Source organism: Dipodomys spectabilis, unplaced genomic scaffold (genome assembly GCF_019054845.1).
Source record: "Dipodomys spectabilis isolate Male_0828 unplaced genomic scaffold, ASM1905484v1 ptg000215l, whole genome shotgun sequence".
Lineage (NCBI taxonomy): Eukaryota > Metazoa > Chordata > Mammalia > Rodentia > Heteromyidae > Dipodomys > Dipodomys spectabilis.
In genome coordinates, this window is record NW_024870892.1 from 601,935 (window position 1) to 620,306 (window position 18,372).

At 37.0% G+C, this 18,372-nt stretch overlaps 1 protein-coding gene across 1 annotated transcript in view; it reads right to left on the minus strand.

The window, feature by feature from the left end:
- Window positions 1–18,372, minus strand: part of Nalcn (sodium leak channel, non-selective) — a 213,227-nt gene that overhangs the window by 97,422 nt on the left and 97,433 nt on the right. Inside the window, exon 13 of the mRNA XM_042697164.1 lies at window positions 3,210–3,347. Within this exon, the coding sequence (XP_042553098.1) occupies window positions 3,210–3,347 (138 nt within the window). The remainder of the gene's footprint in view (window positions 1–3,209; window positions 3,348–18,372) is intronic.

Sequence of the window (18,372 nt, forward strand, 5' to 3'; positions counted from 1 at the left end):
GGAGAACCATGGTTTGGATTAACCTAGGCAGAAATAACAAAAATGAGATGCTCTAGGCAAGTGACTTCTGAGCTACTTGGCAGCCACTTAGCACCCCCAGGTGGTGAAGCACCTGCCCAGGATAAGCACAAGTCCCTGAGTTCAAAACCCAGTCCCACCAAAACCCAAATCCCAAACAGACCTCCAGCTGTTTTACGGATTATATTTTGAAGATTTCACAGCAGTTTAAGCTGAAAGAACCTGGAAGAAGCCATTTATTACTTGGGCACTGATTAAGAGTAGCAAGTACAAATATACAATACTCTCCACCCCCAACTTTAGTCACTTGTGCCTCTAGGCATAAGTCCTTCCTTGAGTGGTAAGAATTGCAATGTTTGGTGATGGGGTTGTATTGACTGGTGCTAATGCTTAACTAAATTGAACACTTTGGCCAAAATACAAGTTAACGCTTATACATGACAGTATAGGGATTCATGAACCAGAGGTCACCTGATATAGGCTGTTTATTTGTCAGCCTTTAAGGGTATACAGGGCAAGAAAGACAACTGCTCATCGTGTTTTATGTGAAATCTCAGTGAGATGTAGGTAGTGGCTAGAATTTGAGGTGATAGCCACGCCATACTCTTGATTTTCATTTAGTGACATAGTATTTTGTTTTACTAAAAAAATGCTTCTATTAAACAGTGTTAAAATGTTATGTAGGTAAAAATGTCAAATTAGTTTATCATTTGGTTTTAGGTTTAATAATGAGATAAATCCAATAAATACTCTAAACATTGAGATTGTCACTTAAATCTGAGTAAGAAAAATTGACTTAAATTCTATTTAAACCATTGATTTCTTCTAATTTGTACTATGAAGAAATTAAGCTAAGATGGGTCAAAGTGAGAAGAAAAAACTTTTTAATAGAAAGAATATGGAGAATATTTTTCTTGTGCAAGCATGTATAGCTCTAAAGGACCACTCAATGGCTTTAACTATATCAAAATGTGTGAAAAGACATCACACATGAGAATACTCAGAGAAGATACATGATACAGGGAGTAGTCAAAGGGCTGACATGGGTGACATGTGCATCACTCCTACAAATGAACTTAAAAACACAACCCAATTCATGGTGAGTCAGGAAAAGAACACTCCCTTAATAATTACTGAAGGGCAAAAATGCAGTTTTAGGAAAAATGATACACCTAAGCTCCTAAGCTTAGGTGTATCTAAGAAGTGCATTGGAATCTCAAAAGCCAAACAATATCAATAATAATTGAGACTGCAAGAGAACAGGAATCCTCATGACTCTATTGCTTCAGAGCTGAGTTGTTAGTACAGTTTTCCTGTACCGGGGGCCATGTGTCTGTGGTTAATACTCCGTGAAGATGTCAGTGCTTACTTAACCACTGAAATATGCAGAAATGGCTGGCTGTGATCTCAGCACTCAGGGGGCCAAGGCAGGATGTTTGAGGGCTTGTGGCCAACAAAGGCTACATAGACCCTGTCTCAAAAAGCCAATAAGTAAACAATAAAAATTAAAGTGCAGAAACCATCTGTAATGCACTGGCTATATGAATACAGGTGGCGGACTGAGTTTACTAGCTGGACCAGAAAACTTTGACAGAGAGATGTGATTCAGACTGAGGCATTGAACTTATGACACAGACTGCAGAGGACTTAGCCTTTGGGAAAGTCTATATATCCATCAGGGTAAACCAACAGAAGCTATCTAATCAAGAGCCTAGTATGTGGCCATATATACCAATGACTGTATTAGCTCCATGTGTATTGATGAAATGATCTTAAAACTAATATTTGATGAAAGATTTGTAGGATAGTCAATACATGACCAAATTCATTGTTTGCTCAGCCTGGTCATGTTGGTTACGTGGAAAGGCAGCTGTAACCAAGCACTTCTCAAACTAAAATATATTAACATGAATTTTCAAAATTTACAGTGTAAGATGTATGCAATCATAACTTTACATTTAAAATACTTCATATTTTAATAGATTTTATGTGTATGAGAAATCTCTGTATTTTATTGTTTGGAAACCACACATTTCTTTTTATATTTTAATGAGTCTGAAATAGATAGCAATGTACCTTGTCAAGAATTTGTACATTTTAATTATTGTCTTCCTTAGTGTTACATAAAATGAACTTTTCTAGAATTTATATATGTTAAATTGAGTGAAAAATAATTTTAAAACTGAAATATGGGCTCAAACTAAATTCATTGTAGCTTTTTCCTGGGAGAAGAAGTATACAGCAAAAAAAGAAAGAAGAGTAACAGGGAATTGGCGTAAAAGGGGCATAAATGACACATTAAACTGGTCAAGTATACTTTGCTTTATAAATGGAAAGTTTGTGAACTAATAGAATATAATTTTTACATTTGTTAGAATGTACTTTAAATATGCACAGCATCATTTTTAAAGTTAAAGAAACCTAATTCCATAAGCACCCAGCTTCTAGCTCAAACTTGTAACATAGCTTTTGAATACAGCTTGGATTAAATATAAAGTAATTACATGCAGATATAGATTTGGTCTTAGGAAGAACTAAGAATTACATTTCTTACTTGTCAGAATGTGTACAGTTTTTGTCTTTGATTTTAATATAAATACATTGAATGGAAAAATTTATATGACAGGAATCAGTTTTATGTGGATCTGGTATGCATTTTTTTGGTACTTTTATTATATTTTCAGCAATGTCTTATTTTCTCCCATGTGTTTCATTCACACATTGTACAAAACCCTGAACTGATTTCTAATTAAATGACTGCACCCTGAGGTCTGTAGCTTCTGTCCTTGGTGTAATTACAGCTGTGAAGAAGCAGCACTGAAATTGAAGACAGCATCTCTATACAACAAAGAAAGTAATCACGGAGTTCTAGTATGATCTGCAGATTATCTGGGTGTGAATATTTGAAGCTAGTTAAATAGGTGTGTGAATATGAGATTTCAGTTTTGTGTTGTTTTGTGTTCTCTCATGCAAACACTTGTAACTAAAAGAGACACTTCTGACTGAACAAGCAGTTCTTTGCCCTGTGCTCCGATTTGTGGAATTCAGAACTGCAGGGGTCTGATCCCCAATGGAATACTCAGTGTCCATCCTGCAGCTCTCAGTCAGAAATCAACAGCTTGCCAAACATCGGTTGATGCTAATCCATGAAGAATTTTCAGATATAATTGAAAAGAAATGTTAAAACTCACCAGAGTTGCAAAGAGATGGTAGAGAATGAAGTAGATGGCAACCACAGGTGCCCACATGTGTCCCACAGCATTTAGAGTCTGGTCCATTACGTCCACCCACCCTTCCTGGGTGAGGATCTGGAACATGGACATAAATGCCTAGGGAGGAGCAGAACAGAGGGATTACAATACCAGCTGGAGGTCTTTGGTTCTCCACTGAGAACCCTACTCTCAGTATGATTGACTCTTATCTGATTAATCAGGGGAAGAACAGTCTTAATGCATCCAATGAGAAATGTCTTAAAACATAGCATCTAACTCTTCTAAAAACCGAAAGAGTGATACTGATTTTAAAATGAGCCTTGGTGCTGGCAAATATTGTCGAGCATATTAGAAGAAAATTTAGAATCTTTATTTGCCTTTTTCTATTTTCTTCTTTCAATAAGAAAACGATTTCACATTCCCAGCAGATTTATTTGCTTTTGCTGCAGCTGTCAGGAGAAACTTATTATTTTATAGTGAATTACATTTGATTGTCTAAAACATATAAGAGAATAATAATGGCCTTAATTTTATTTTTATGGTACTCATTTATCAAGTTATTTCAGCTCTCATATTAAACATGTGACTCTTAAAAAGAAATATTTCTGAACAATGATGCCATGCTGTGCAACTTAACAAAGACACATTTTTTTCATGGTTTAAAAAATATCCAAGGCAGGATGAAATCTGCAGAAGAAGTCAAGACCAAAAAACATCCAGGATATTCCATAAAGAGGCGGTCAAGTTCAGAGTATCTACACTTTCTGCAAAAATCTTTGCCTGGGCCCATTCTAACATGGTTATATGAATACACACACACACACACACACACACACACACACACACACACACACACACACACACACACACACACATATACATCTTTGACTCATGTATCTTCTGTATCTTAGAGGTCAGTAAAAGCCTCTTAATAAGACTTTGTGATGATGGCTATAATATTTTTCCTAGTACTGGTGTTTGAATTCAGGGCTTTACATTCATTATATTGTTGCTGTACCATTTGAACCCAGCCAATTTTGCTTTCATAGACTTTAAATATAGTCTTTAACTACAGACTTTAGAGCTAGCCTGGACTTTGATCCTCTTGTTAACACTCCTGCACAGTTGGGACCACAAGGATCTATCTGCTGCTTTGCTTTTCATTGGTTGAGATGGGGTCTCTCTTATTTTTTGCCTGAACTTTTTTGGAATCACAGTTCTCCTGATCTTCACCTCCTCAGTAGCTAGATCACAGAAGCAAGCTATTGTCTGCAGCTAATAAATGCTTTGTGATGAGACTTTGTGATAATGTTTGGACAGCTGTAGTCTAGTGACTTCGCAAATGTAGTTTTTAATAGGCTTCAATGCAATGAAGACATCAAGTCAATTAAAGAATAAAATCCAGGATAACACAAAGAGACCAAGGCCAAGATAAAAGCCGTATTACAGTGATAGGGTCTTAGAGCCAAGAGGAAGGTAAGGAAACTGAGACTCAAGAATGAAAAGTGATTCTCCCAAATTCACTCAATTGTGAAACAAACAGAAGTAACAACCAGGCATTATGACTCCAAATAAGTAATTTTCTAAGTTAGATCTTGTGTTCGTTGAAGTTGTGGATCTACTTTTTCCAATCCTAATAACACAGTGGTCAGTCTTCATTTGATTTCCTTTACTAAGGTGATTAACTTTTTCAGAAGGGCAAATGTGGAGGGCATCACAGAAGCTCCTGAATAAAGGAACAATTAGCTGCTAAGTGAATGTTAACTCAGGAGCTATGTTCTCCCACTCATCTGTCTGCGGGAGGGAAGCGCTTCTCCTTGAGTGAGATTTTCTGTAATCTCATTATCTCCCAGCGTCCTTTGTTTGCAAGGAAGTGTGAATATGTTCTTACTGAGACCTGACCTCAGCATTACCAAGAATAATAGATGTTCCATGACTCGTGCTAATAGAAGGCCATTCTCCACAAAGATTACCTTCAACTCACTCTGAAAGTGCTATAGACATTTTTCCCAATACATCATTTAAGCTCTTAAAGAAGTATACAAGAACTAAGCACTAAGAACAATTACTTGTCCCTGCATTTTTTTTTATATATTACATCCAGCGTCAAGGAGCACAAATTCCAATTCACCTGAAAATATCAGATTGTTCTATCCTCTTCCACAAATGTGCAGTCAATGTGAAAATCTTTTTTTAATCAATATTTTTTACAGAACAAACTGACTCATGTGAATTAATGTTATTTAATAGCTCTAGAGATTTTCATATTAGTGATTTAGAGATTTTATATTGTAACTATTTCTTATTCTTCTCTTATACTTTCTTTTTTATTGTTATTGTAAAGGTGATGTACAGAGGGGTTACAATTACAAAAGTCACCATTTTTCCCTCATTTTCTCCAAGTTTTCCCTCCTAGCCCTCCTCCTCCAAATCGTGCATAGTTTACTTTCAACATAGTCAAAGTGAAAGTGTGTGTACACTCTAGATCCAATAGCAGTAGGTGAGCCATTACAGAGCCCACAAGTCGTTAAAGAATTTTATTTTCTTCTTCCCCAAAAGTAATGACAAAAGTTATGATTAAACACAAGAGATTGATTCTTGGTACCTGAAGACCAAACATTCAGCTCTTTCTTCTTAGACACCAATCAGCTTAATTTGTTTTAATGAACTGCTTCATCCCTAAGGAACCCTCAGCTAGTAGTGTGTTCAGTAAATGACAGGAATGTGGACTTGTATGACACATGAGGTTTTCTTTTTCCCTTAGATTCTATATATCTCTTGGTGGGAATTGCCTGAGATTATGGGATATCAGTATATTTTAAAGATATGCTCTCCACCTTTATTTCTTCTTAACTTGTTTCAGAAGATAACATTAGGTGATGATCTTAGGATGGTTCTTGGATTTCTTGTTTTCTTTCTGCCTCTTTCTATCTCTGCTTCTTCTCCTGCCACTCTCCATTCTTTCTGGTAGTTATTATTCAAATAAAATTGTATGATATTGTGGCTCTTCACTTGTTTGATTATATCTGTGTAATTTTTTTAGGTTGACTGTCATTTGTTCTATTAATTCCCTTAGACGTTAGCCAGGGGAGTTGTGATTTTGCTGTTTTACCCTTCAGTTCTCCATCTAATGGTGTAAACCAGTGCATGGAACACTGCTATTTGCTGTTATTTGTTACTTGCACTGTTTACACTTGCATTTTCCCTTTTAACATGTAATGAGATCCTCTTACGTTAAACACCACTGCACAGAGCTGTCCCTGTATGCCAAAGGTGCCTCCTCGGTTCTCAGGGAACTCAGGATGAGCAGTTTGGCTGAGTCTGCTTCAAGCTGTATATGGAGCCATCCTGAAAAAGCAACTCTGTGCTTCCAGGGAAGAACTAAATCAGCCAAAAAAACCACCAATGACTTTCAAATGGAAACTACAGAGGAAAATCACCTTGCTGTCAGTAGAATCTGGAGGTGAATGCATGAATGGTGATTGACCATGCATTTGACTATGAGCAACAGAAGGGAACTGCAGAATCATAGCATTAGTACACTCATGCTCCAACCCAAGGAGGCGCAAAGCTCTGAGCGAACAGAGGTTAAGAGATTGCCATGATATTCTCTGGAGAAGAAAGGTTGTGAGGATCATTAGCTTAGTGAGTTTCTGATTTTAATCAGAGGCCATATTCTTTGGATGGATGTGAGCAAGACAAAGAGCAAGAAGTCCAGAGTAGAAGGCACAAGCCACGGGAAGCATGCGAAGGCATGAGTGGACACTGCTGTGGCATCAGATGGTACACACCCCAACAGAGCCGGAGTCTCTGAACCAGTGACACAGATAAAGTACTGCAGCAAGACCCTTCCCTGTTTCTATGGCTGGTGTCTCCTCACTTCTCAATGTTAAGTGTCACAGAGCTCCAACACGATCCCAGAATCCTTTACTTTTCTCTCAACTATAGCCAGCTAGTTTATCCCATTCATTTTTAATGCCTTCAGACATGATCTCACTTGCATTTCCAGCTCTCCTTCCAGAACCCAGCCCATCTCTCCACTTGGACGTTTGCCAGGAATCACAAGCATTGCACATCTACATTTTTTACGCCCCTCTCCCAGCCCTGCCCTCCACTCCTGCCTCTCAGAACATAAAGACTCCCAATCTTCAAGTTATTAAGGCCAAGGAATTTTAGGACATTTTTGGCCTTTCTCATGTCATCCTCCACTGCATCTATCTTTCAGGAAATTCTGATTAACCCAACTCTCGTTTCTGATCCCAGTTTTGCATTTACCTGTGATATTCCTTTAATAGCATATCTGCAGCTGTTAATATGTTCCCCGATAGTTATTTTTACATGGTAGTGTAGCCTACATGTATAAACCAAGAGGAAGAGACTTAGATGGAAATAAGATCACCAAAGTGGAAGAAAGGGTACTGAGCAGTATTTTCATCACTTCTCTTGCTCCTAACATCCTTTAAACTCTAGTCATCGCTACATCGGATGGTGTCTCCTTATCCAGGCCACTGAAGCCAGGCCATCAGTGACAGGAAATCCTTTCCTCTGTCAGCCCCAAGAATTCATTTCGGACTCCAAATCTATCTGACAGACATTGTTACACTGAAAACAAAGCAAAGGTATTTATCCAAGCTGATAAAGTAAACATGTCTTAGACCTTTTAATATCATTCTTAGCTCCTTCAATAAATATCATGGATGACATTTGGAATTTGATGACCCATGCTTATTTTGATGGATATTAATGTAGAGTAAACATAGTCAAAAACTTAGAAAAACTAGAATGGGGAAGCATAGTAGCCTGTGGTCAATAGGTAGCAATATGTGCAGTGGGAGTGTGTTTGCAATTGACACACACTTTGTAACTGAAATCACATCCCATGTCACAGGGTCTATCCAAACAGTGGCAGGTATCAATACTTCCTTCCCTTTTATTGTCCAATAAAATTTCACTGTCAACATCTACTAAATGTTATCTTGTCATCTGTTTGGCTTATCTGTGCTGCTATCATAAATAATGCTGCTCTAAACATTCATATACAACTTGCTGTGTGATCATGTATCTTGTAAAAGTATTTTAAAAATGTTTTTATTGTTCATGTGGCAATACATGTAAAAGATGTATATTTCTTTTGTTCTTAGAATATAAACATAAAAATATACAGTGTGGTGAGAAATACCATGGCCATCATCCATGTACTACCTTCAATTTACAATGAATCTTGCATCTCTTATTATTTTTTTATTCTTAGCTGGTTTCAAAAAATGCTTTTCTACAAAAGACTTGCTTTCAAAATGAAAACCACTTGACAACTTATACCGTAGCTCCACCATTTACTGAGGGGGTTCCTGCTGTGTCTTACTATCAGAAGGCCCTAAAATAGATTTGCCTGGATAGGATTCGCAGATCACCCAAGTGACATCTCCTTTGGTTTTAATTGCCATAATTATCCACCTACTCAATCTCTTGTTTCCTATCCAAATCCGCTAATCTGTACAGGAGTTTATCATCTAAAATCCAGAGGTCTCATGATCTTTTAATATTCTCTTAATATTTGTTATATTTCATGTTATTCAAAACCCTTTCTCTTCCTAAGTTATACTTAACTACCCAAAGCTTTAATAATATTTAAAGTGATGTCACTATGTAATTAAAATGAAAATTGCCTGATATTAGGGATATATTTCTAAATTGGTTGATAATATAACTGACAAGGTGCAGGTCTTAATAGATAATTTGACACTGGGAAACTTTATTAAAATGACTTTTAATATATTTAAGAATCCCTCAGAAAATAAAAGATAAGAATCCTCCTCTATTGTGACTGAACGGAATTGCACACAAACAGAAATATTGATCTAAAATCTGGAGTGAATCTATAAAGCCCAAATGTGTAAATCATTTTCCTTTACCTGAGATCCCACTTATCTAGTTTAGATGGAATTCTATGACCCATTAATTAAATCATGCTTTTTCCTAGCTCTCCAAATTCCATCCACTCTACCAAAGTCTTAGGAAAAACAGCAAATCTGAGGTGAATTGAACTCTGGCTGTATTTCTCTCCTGCCTGCACTGGGAATAGGCCTCCTATCCTACCCATGTGCCTTGTTCAATTCACAACTGCTTTGAGTACAGTATCAGCCAAGAGCTATTCACAACTTCCTTTGGTCTAGTTTCATCATCCCCATTTCTGCTCTCACCCTCAGGGGATAACCTTTCAAGATGACAGGGGAAAGGCCTGCAGTTTGAGAGAGTCTGACTGGCCTAATTACAAGGGCTGTGGTGCTCTGCAGTTCCGAAGACCAGTGAGGCTAAAGACCAAGCTCCAACATCACTGGCCACCATTTATGTTTGAGAAAACACTGATGACTGCCTTAATAGCTTTGGATATAACTCTTGTCAGTCCAAGACTAAAATTTGCAATGATGACAAAATCTTATTCTCATTCTCGGAGATGTTTTTGAGAATCAAAATACAGTATGAATGAATACTTAATGAAAATTAAAGCACCATACAGATAACATTCTAAATGATAAATTACAAAAATGTATTAATGATATCCCTCCATGGAGAAACAGTGATGATACTGGTCAAAATTTAGAATTTCTATGACTTACTTTTTTTTATATTGTACACAATCTGGTTCTTTTTTTTATAAGTTCAAAAATGAAATAGAATACATTGTATTTTTAAGAAGATGTTTCCTTTAGATAAATAAATTTAAAAGTGCTTTATTTTCCCTCTAAGTATGTGTCTACAATTGTATTATTATTATTATTATTATTATTGTCGTCAGTCATGGGGCTTGAACTCTGGGCATGGGCTCTGTCCCTGAGCATTTCAGCTCAAGGCTAGTGCTACTACTTGAGCCACAGTGCCACTTCTGGTTTTCTGGTTGTTTATTGGAGGTAAGACTCATGGACTTCCCTGCCTGGGCTGGCTTTGAACCGTGATCCTCAGCCTCCTGAGTAGCTAGGATTACAGGTGTGAGCCATCTGCTTCTATTATTTTCTTATGGTGCCAGTACTGGGACTTGAACTCAAGGCCTTCAACTACCATGTGGCTTTTTCACTAATGGTTAGTACTTTACTAGTTGAGCCATGCTTCCAGTTTGTTTTATAATCTATTGGTGGCAGTTGAAAAATGACAGTTATTTGGAAAACTCCTGTTTTTAAAGAGTATACTTTTTGGTCTAATTTTCCAAATCTAAGCCTATAAAGGTTTTAGAAAAAGGTTACAGTGAATATTCTGTTGCTCATAAAATAATGCTTTTGACTCATTTGAAGCTATTCATGAATAACTGGAATAAGTAGCACGGAGGAAATGGCTGAATCTAAGGAGCTTGGTAAACTAGGTGCTTTGCTCTGTATCATAGTTAGCTCATAGAATAGAATCTGAAACAGAAAGAATCCTAAGGCTAATAATAATAAAGCAAAAAAAGTGAGAGAGGTTTGTGTAAGTGGTATGCTTGCTTAGCAAGCATGAGGCCCTGCATTCAAATTCTAGTCCTGGTCTCCATAACAAAAACATCAAAAACACAAGAAATACTGACTGTGTAGCATTGTAGGGCTCTGTTCTGCAAGGTTTAATTATTAGTGACTTTCAAATAATAAATTTTTTGGAGTCATCTTTGCTTTTTTCTGCATAGGAACTCTATTTGCATTAATTACTTTTTTGTCAATAGATGTGAAACATTTACAACACCAAGACATTAAAAACATTTAAAATACCAACATTCCTACAATTCCTCTAATGCCTCATTCCTAGTATTTTAGAGAGCTGAAATAAGTGGTTTCTATTAGTTCTCTAACAGTCTCTTGTGTTGACAAGAAAGACCAACCAGTTCTTTGCTTTTTTTTTCTTCTTCAAAATGAATTAGCATTACTTGTTTTACTTTTACAAATCCAAAAATATGCTTGTTGCCAAGCGTTCCATTTGAATAAGTGAAGAGGGGAGTGGGGAGGAACTGTTCATTGGTCAAGTTTTAGATGATAGAGGAAAAATCTTACCAAATCTGAACTAATGTAATTGGCCTTAAATGCCAAAATGAGCTTGAACATGATTAGAAGCACAGCAGATGTCCAAACTTCAGGCCTCTTCTAGCAGCAAATTACTTTAAGTGGAGTCTACAGTTAAATATAATTTCCAGAGTAAAAGAAAAATAATGCAAAAATCAGCGAATCTTTTTGTACTTAGAAGAACAGGTATAGGTGTTTCCATTTATCTTTCTCTTGCCCGTGCTTGGGGTAACTGTCTATTAAATCTCATCAATGAGACTGCAGACATGGTTTGGTATTGTACAGTCTCTCTGGATTGCTTTTTATTTTATTTTATTTCTTTTCTTTTTCTTTTTTTCTTTTTTGTGAACATACTGTACAGAGGGGTTACAATTACATGGGCAGGATAATGCATACATTTCCTATCAAGCATTGCAGCCTCCTCCTTTGTTTACCCTTCACATCCCTTCCCACCCTCCCCCCGACCCCCCCAAACAATCCCCCCCCCCCGCCCGCACCAACGTTTTCGACATGACAACTTGTACTTCTCATTGTTGCAACAGGTACACCTGTATCCTTAAACGACTTGTTTTCCCCCATCTCCTCCACAAGTTATACTGACATCAAATACAGTGAAAGCAGGGGTTATACTGTGGGGGAGGGACATACAAAGCAACAAAGAGATAATCTTATAAATGTGTTAGAAACAAATGCATGAAAGAAAAAAACATTAAAATACATATCTAAGGGTTAATTTTCTTAACATCACATTATCTGACTTTTTCCGCTTGACTCGTACATATACTAGATATTGCAAATAAGAGAAATCATGGGACCTATGTTTCTTTGGGCCTGGCTTACTTCACTTAATATAATTTTTTCCAGTTAGAATGGCAAAAATCAAGAACTCTAACAACAACAGATGCTGGAGGGGATGTGGACAGAAGGGAACCTTACTTCATTGTTGGTGGGAATGTAAACTTGTTCAACCACTTTGGAAAGCAGTATGGAGGTTCCTCAAAAGACTTCACATAGAGCTCCCCTATGACCCAGCAATCCCACTTTTGGGCATTTACCCAAATGTTTACAAACAAGACCACACTAAAGCTACCAGCACAACTATGTTTATTGCAGCATTATTTACCATAGCTAAGATATGGAACCAACCCAGATGCCCCTCAGTAGATGAATGGATCAAGAAAATGTGGTATATATACACAATGGAATTCTATGCCTCCATCAGAAAGAATGGCATTGCCCCATTTGTTAGGAAATGGAAAAACTTGGATTGCTTTTTAGAAAAGACGAACTGATAAGAAAAGAGACTGGTGAAGGAATAGCATTGGCTTGGTGCTTCGCAGCAACCAAAGCCTAACTGTCCATTATTTTTCATATAATTTTTAATAGTGTTAGGTAGGTGTTAGAGTTCCTCCAGCACAAGGGAGAAGGGCAGGCTCCAATGGTTAATTCCATTTTACACATTGCAAATGGAAGTGCTAGAGTAGTGACAAAACCTCCCGCTGTCCATTTGGAAGTCGGGGGGTAAAAGATATTTTAAGACCTCAAATTGCCAGTCTCTCATTACTATCCAAATGGCAGAAACAAACAAGGCACTCATCTATGCTAAGCAGTGTTTAAAAAAATTAGCACGTGTGTCTAGCACAGTACCGCACACATATGGGAATTTCCAGGTTTTGATTTATCAAAAGCAGTTATATCCAGCCTTTTTATTCTTGGCTAAAATTAAGCCCTGCTCATTAACATTTATTTTTCACAAATGTCATAACCTTTTCACTTTTTAGGAATCTGAAATTACAAATATATTTTAAAATATTTTAGTAATTGAAGACTTAACGGTTAGAATTCCTTTGTCAGAAACACTTTAAAGAAATATATTAAGCTAAAGCTAATAAGCTCAGATTGTCCCCATCCTAACAATCTTTCTTACAGAGTATGATATTTTTAGTAGAAAGGTATATTCTCCAGCAATTATGTTAAAATAATCTTGAAATGTAACCATCAAGCTGACACAACAAACAGCTGTGAAAACGAGACCTAGAGATTTATGCAAATAAAGGGCTTCTGAATTAATTTTCTTCATAGGATAGACTGTCAAGTTTCTTGGAGTATTTAAGCTCTATTTCTTAATTAGTGATTTTGATAATGTCAGTCATATTACATTTTCATAATGTAAATGGTGCATTTCATTGGCAATTTGGGCTATAAGATTGCAGATGATAGTTTCTATTTTACTTCTGATATAATAATAGTTTAGTAACACACACCAAATAGTGCTTTAAAATCCCTCCCTCCCTTCCTCCCTCCCTCCCTCCCTCCCCCCCCTCCGGTCCTTCCTCTCTTCCTTCTTGCCTGCTGCCTGTGACCCTCCCCGCCCCTCTTCTTCTTTCCTACCTTCCTTCATACTGTTTGCTAAAAATGGATTCAAAGAATATCATATTACCACTGTGCTACTGACAGTGGTTATTGACACAAACAATAAATCCAACAAGAACAAAACTACAATAACAATGAATAACAACAACAACAAAATGACAATAACACCCTAAAATTATAATAGGAAACACGAATTTTAAGCACATATTTTTGGTGGGGAGGAAGGAAACAGTTACATTAAATTGCATCATAGCATCACCAAAACTGGAACCAAATTGCTCATTTCTCTTGCAGAATCATGCCCAGGCATGGAAAACAGTCTGGACTAAGGCTTCAGAAGGGCTCTCACTTTATGAGTCTGTGGAAGGTTTGACATAGTAATAGCCTCTCAGAAAAATAAATAAAAAATGATCTCAGAAGATGGCTGGAATTTTTCAACTGGTTATAAATGTTTTTCTTTGCTCAGTAAAAATGAATTTTTGTTCAGTAAAAAAACACCCCCTCTGAGAAATAAGATGACCTTCCTATTTTATCTCCAGGAAAAGAAATAAGCAAACAAGAGTAAAAATGTTTGATTGCTTCTCTGGTTATAATTCCACTGAAGACTCTTTGTGGGATGCTTCCTGCCACCACCACAGGCCTTTCCGATCTATCTCTCCATGCTGTGGTTCTCCCTGTCTCCCACTTGCTTTCTGTAGAATTTCCCCAAGAAATGCCATTTCAGTACCCACATCTTTACCTGCTGAAGTCATGTTTACTCCTACAGCTTTGTAGGTCGCCTTTCTTGGAAGCAGTCTTTGCCTTTTATTAAAATGAGATAATATTTAGGAGCACTGTAGTTAGGCAGATTAAGTTCCTCGAGTCTTTTAATATCATCCAGGGCATATCTGGTATTACCTTCAAATTGAGTACATCTATTCTGTAGCTTATCTTAGTTGGGTTCATTCTAAAAATATCTACCATTGAATAAGGTATTTGCATTCTAACCTAAGAGGAGGATATGCTCACTGAAAGCATTTGCTCACTGGGATGAAATTAGAATTTACCTGCCAACCAGGAGAAAGAAAACACAACTTGTGTAGTGTTTAGATGAATTCTGCACCATATATAATAAAAATCTCTGGTTGCATTTTACGAAGTCGTGACAATAAAAAATATAGTTACATGCATTTATGTAGGGAAATCTCACAATCATAACGTGAGCAATACAATTAGCAGAAGAAACAGTACAGTGTAATAGCATAGAAAGCAAATCTATTATGCACAAAAGCTAAAAGGCTTTCAGTCAATGTTTATATATATACTAAGGTGGACCCATTGCAACAATGAAATGTAAGGATGGTAAGAGGAAACAAAGGAGGAGGCAACAATGCTTGATAAGAAATGTACTCATTACCTTGCTCATGTAATTGTAACCCCTCTGTAAGGTACTTTCACAATAAAAACTTATTAATAATAAAAAATGAACATAAAAAAGAAAAACAGAAAAAATTAATGTACTAAGAACATAAACATGAGAAAAGTGATTCTCTATGGGAGAGAAAGAGAGAAGAATGACCAGAGAGGTCAGATCTACTGTCATATTTTCCATGGAAAGTTCTCTGTAAATGGATTTATTTTGTGTGGTGCAGGGGATAAAACCCAGGTCATTGTGCATTCTAAGCAAATTCTCCACCACTGAGTTACACTCCAGTCCCCCTTTTATGAATCTTTATATATTTTTACATATCTGACATATTTTACATTAAAATATATGAAGGAAAAATCATGAAACAGAACAAAGTGTTCAGAAATACTAATTAAGTAATTAATATTAATGTAATGGACTTTGAATTTATTGAAAAAGTGGTCATACTGTATATCTGGAAAATGATAAAAAAAAATAAAGAGCAAGATGTTCCTTCTATTTCCCCAGTAATTCTTAATACAACTAATCATTAAATCATCATTTCGATGGTTGAAAAAATAGGGAAATTAAACTTTAATTAAGTGTTTCATAGCATTTATTGCTTTATAGTGCATAATAGTTCTGGACATTAGTTTATAAGTGAAAATTTAACAGAACGAGTCATTAGTATGTAGAAATGCAAATTAATGGAACTTTTATCAAATCAATAATATTGAAATCCATGTACCTTTGTTATGGAGAGCAATATATTACTTATAATTAAAAACAATGTTCAGTTGCACAATTATCAAACAAATGAGGCTTGTTTATTATTAATTTGTTAAGGATTAGAAAAATATATGTGTATATATATATGTGTGTGTGTATATACATATGTATATATATATATATATACATATGTATATACACACACACACAGAGTGAGAGAGCTGGTTAAACATTTATTGCATGGATCTTAGTAACTTCTGAGCAGTTTCTTTGTTGTAATAAGCTTATACAAAAAAAGAAACATTGTAAAACCTTACTGAAATATTGCTTATCACTTTTTATCAGGCAACTACAGGAAAACATGCAGTTTTTCTTTGTTAAAGAAAGATTATGATTATTCATGCTTATGTCAATCTGTTTTATGACTGGAAGCTTCAATATGAAGAGTTCATCTAAATTGTCCTCCTGGTACAATTTATTCATCCCAATGAAACAGGAGCTGTTGGATATTGCCTTATACCAGCATTTAATCCCACTTGTTATTTCTATTCAGTAGAACATCTGTTTTGTCCAAACTAAAATAGAATATTATTTATTTGGGAGGAAACACTGTTTTATTAGATCTTACTAATGTAACATTCTCTTGTTCTTTTCTATTGTGAAATATCAAGTTCATCTTTCTGCAGATGTTCCTCTGGCTGTGTCTCTTTCTATGGATTCCACAGTTTGAATGGTGTAAGGGACACACAGGGCTTTCTATTTCAAGGTACCTGGGTGCCTGTGCCCATAGCATGTGATAGGAAGTGGGTAGTACTACAGGCACAGGGAGTGGGTATCTGTAGCTCATCCCCTACTTGCTCACTTCCTTTCTGGCCATTCTGTAAGCCCCAACTGGGAATATTGGGAAGGAGCTAGACGCCAGGACCATCGGGTGAGAGTAATAGAATACCAGGTATCTTCCTACCATATGTCTATTTTGACTCCATTTGTCAATGGCTTATACCAGCTTTGGAGAAAGAACTGAGAGAGAAATCTCATCCAAGGTTAGGATTTGCCCATTGTAGGATCTGTTTTTATGGCTGATTTCCCGGTACTCATCCCTTTCTATCGGATCAACCTATGTCTGTACTTATAAATTACAACATCTTGGTAAGGGGTTAAAAAGGACCTTGTTAACTCAACGCTGCCATAGAGAATGGCGAGTCTGTGACAGGCTCAGGCAAAAGTTCAAGACCCTATGTGGAAAACAAACTTAAAAAGAACAAAGGGCTATGGATGTGGGTCTAGTGGAAAAGCCTCTGCCTAGGGCTGGCAAGTACTAGACCTTGACTTCAATCCCAAGTACGACGAAGTAAGTCAAGGTAATGCAAACAAGTGCGGATTTTCCCACTTGTTAATTTACTGTAGAGTATATCATGTGACTGCCCTTACAGAAAATCCGTGCTATGCTTTGGCCAATGCTATAAACAGCTGAGCTTTGCTGGCACTGAATCACTGGATAGGATGAGAGAAGGAGGGAAGGGACTGAGATTCCCCAGGGGTGCCAATGTGAACTTTCTTCCCGATATCTGTGCAACAGTCAAGAGCTATCCAGGGGTGGAGTTTTCTTTGATTAGGAATAGTCATGACTCCACTTTGTAACTAGAATATTTTGAACATGACTTGCAAAATCTGATTATTTTCCAGAGCGTTCACGTTCAAGGATGCACATGGGAAGGAGAAATCCAGCCCTTCTTGTCACATCGCACACGCACCAGGTCCGTACTGTCAGCTAATTAGGGGCCTGCCTTCATTAAGATGATGGAGTCATCAGGCAGAAAGGCACAGCTGAGTCACTGGAGATCTGAACGTGTAATGGGACTTGATTACTATTATGGTGCAAATTAGAGTAAATCTAATTGGGGCTAAGTCACGGACGAATCTGGAAAGTGCCTTTCCTTTCTTACAGGCTGCAGCAACTTCAGATCCACTACATAGGGTATATAATGCACCTTTACACAATGCTTTCTAAACCCAGTTGTGTTGTTTTTGTGTGCTATTCAATACACGTAACACAGGAGCAAAACACCATGTTTAGCAATATTTTGGTTAAAGAAAATAAATTAGAGTAGTTTGTCCAGTGTCATCTAGCTGAAGAGTGGCGGGAGGGGGAGGTGAAATTAGACTTGTGTGGAAGGAAGTACAGACTCAGGAATACAAGTTTTCACAGAAGCCCACAGCCTTTATTTTCAAAATCCAAACATTTCTAAAAAGTCTGGAAGAATCTGATCTAGCCTAAGATCTACCTATTGTCTTTATCTTTTGTCTGAAAGTTGTATCTTGCCACACAAATCCTCCTTGTGATTTTGAAGACCTTCCCACAGCATGTGCTGAACTAGACGGGAAGGAATGTTGGCCGTGAGAATGAGGACCTCAGTTTACAGTGGTCATCTGTTCTTTTGATTTGGCAGTGAGGGGACAGGCTTCACCAGAAGGAGGTGGGATTTATATCCTGGCTTTTATCCTTGGTTGTCATACCTCCAATCCTGGAAGGAAGAGCCTGCTTCCAGGCCAAAATCCTTTGTGTGATCCTTCAATATGGCCCACAGGCAATGAGAGGCTTTGAGTGGCTGCCATCAATATGGTGGCCAGCCTG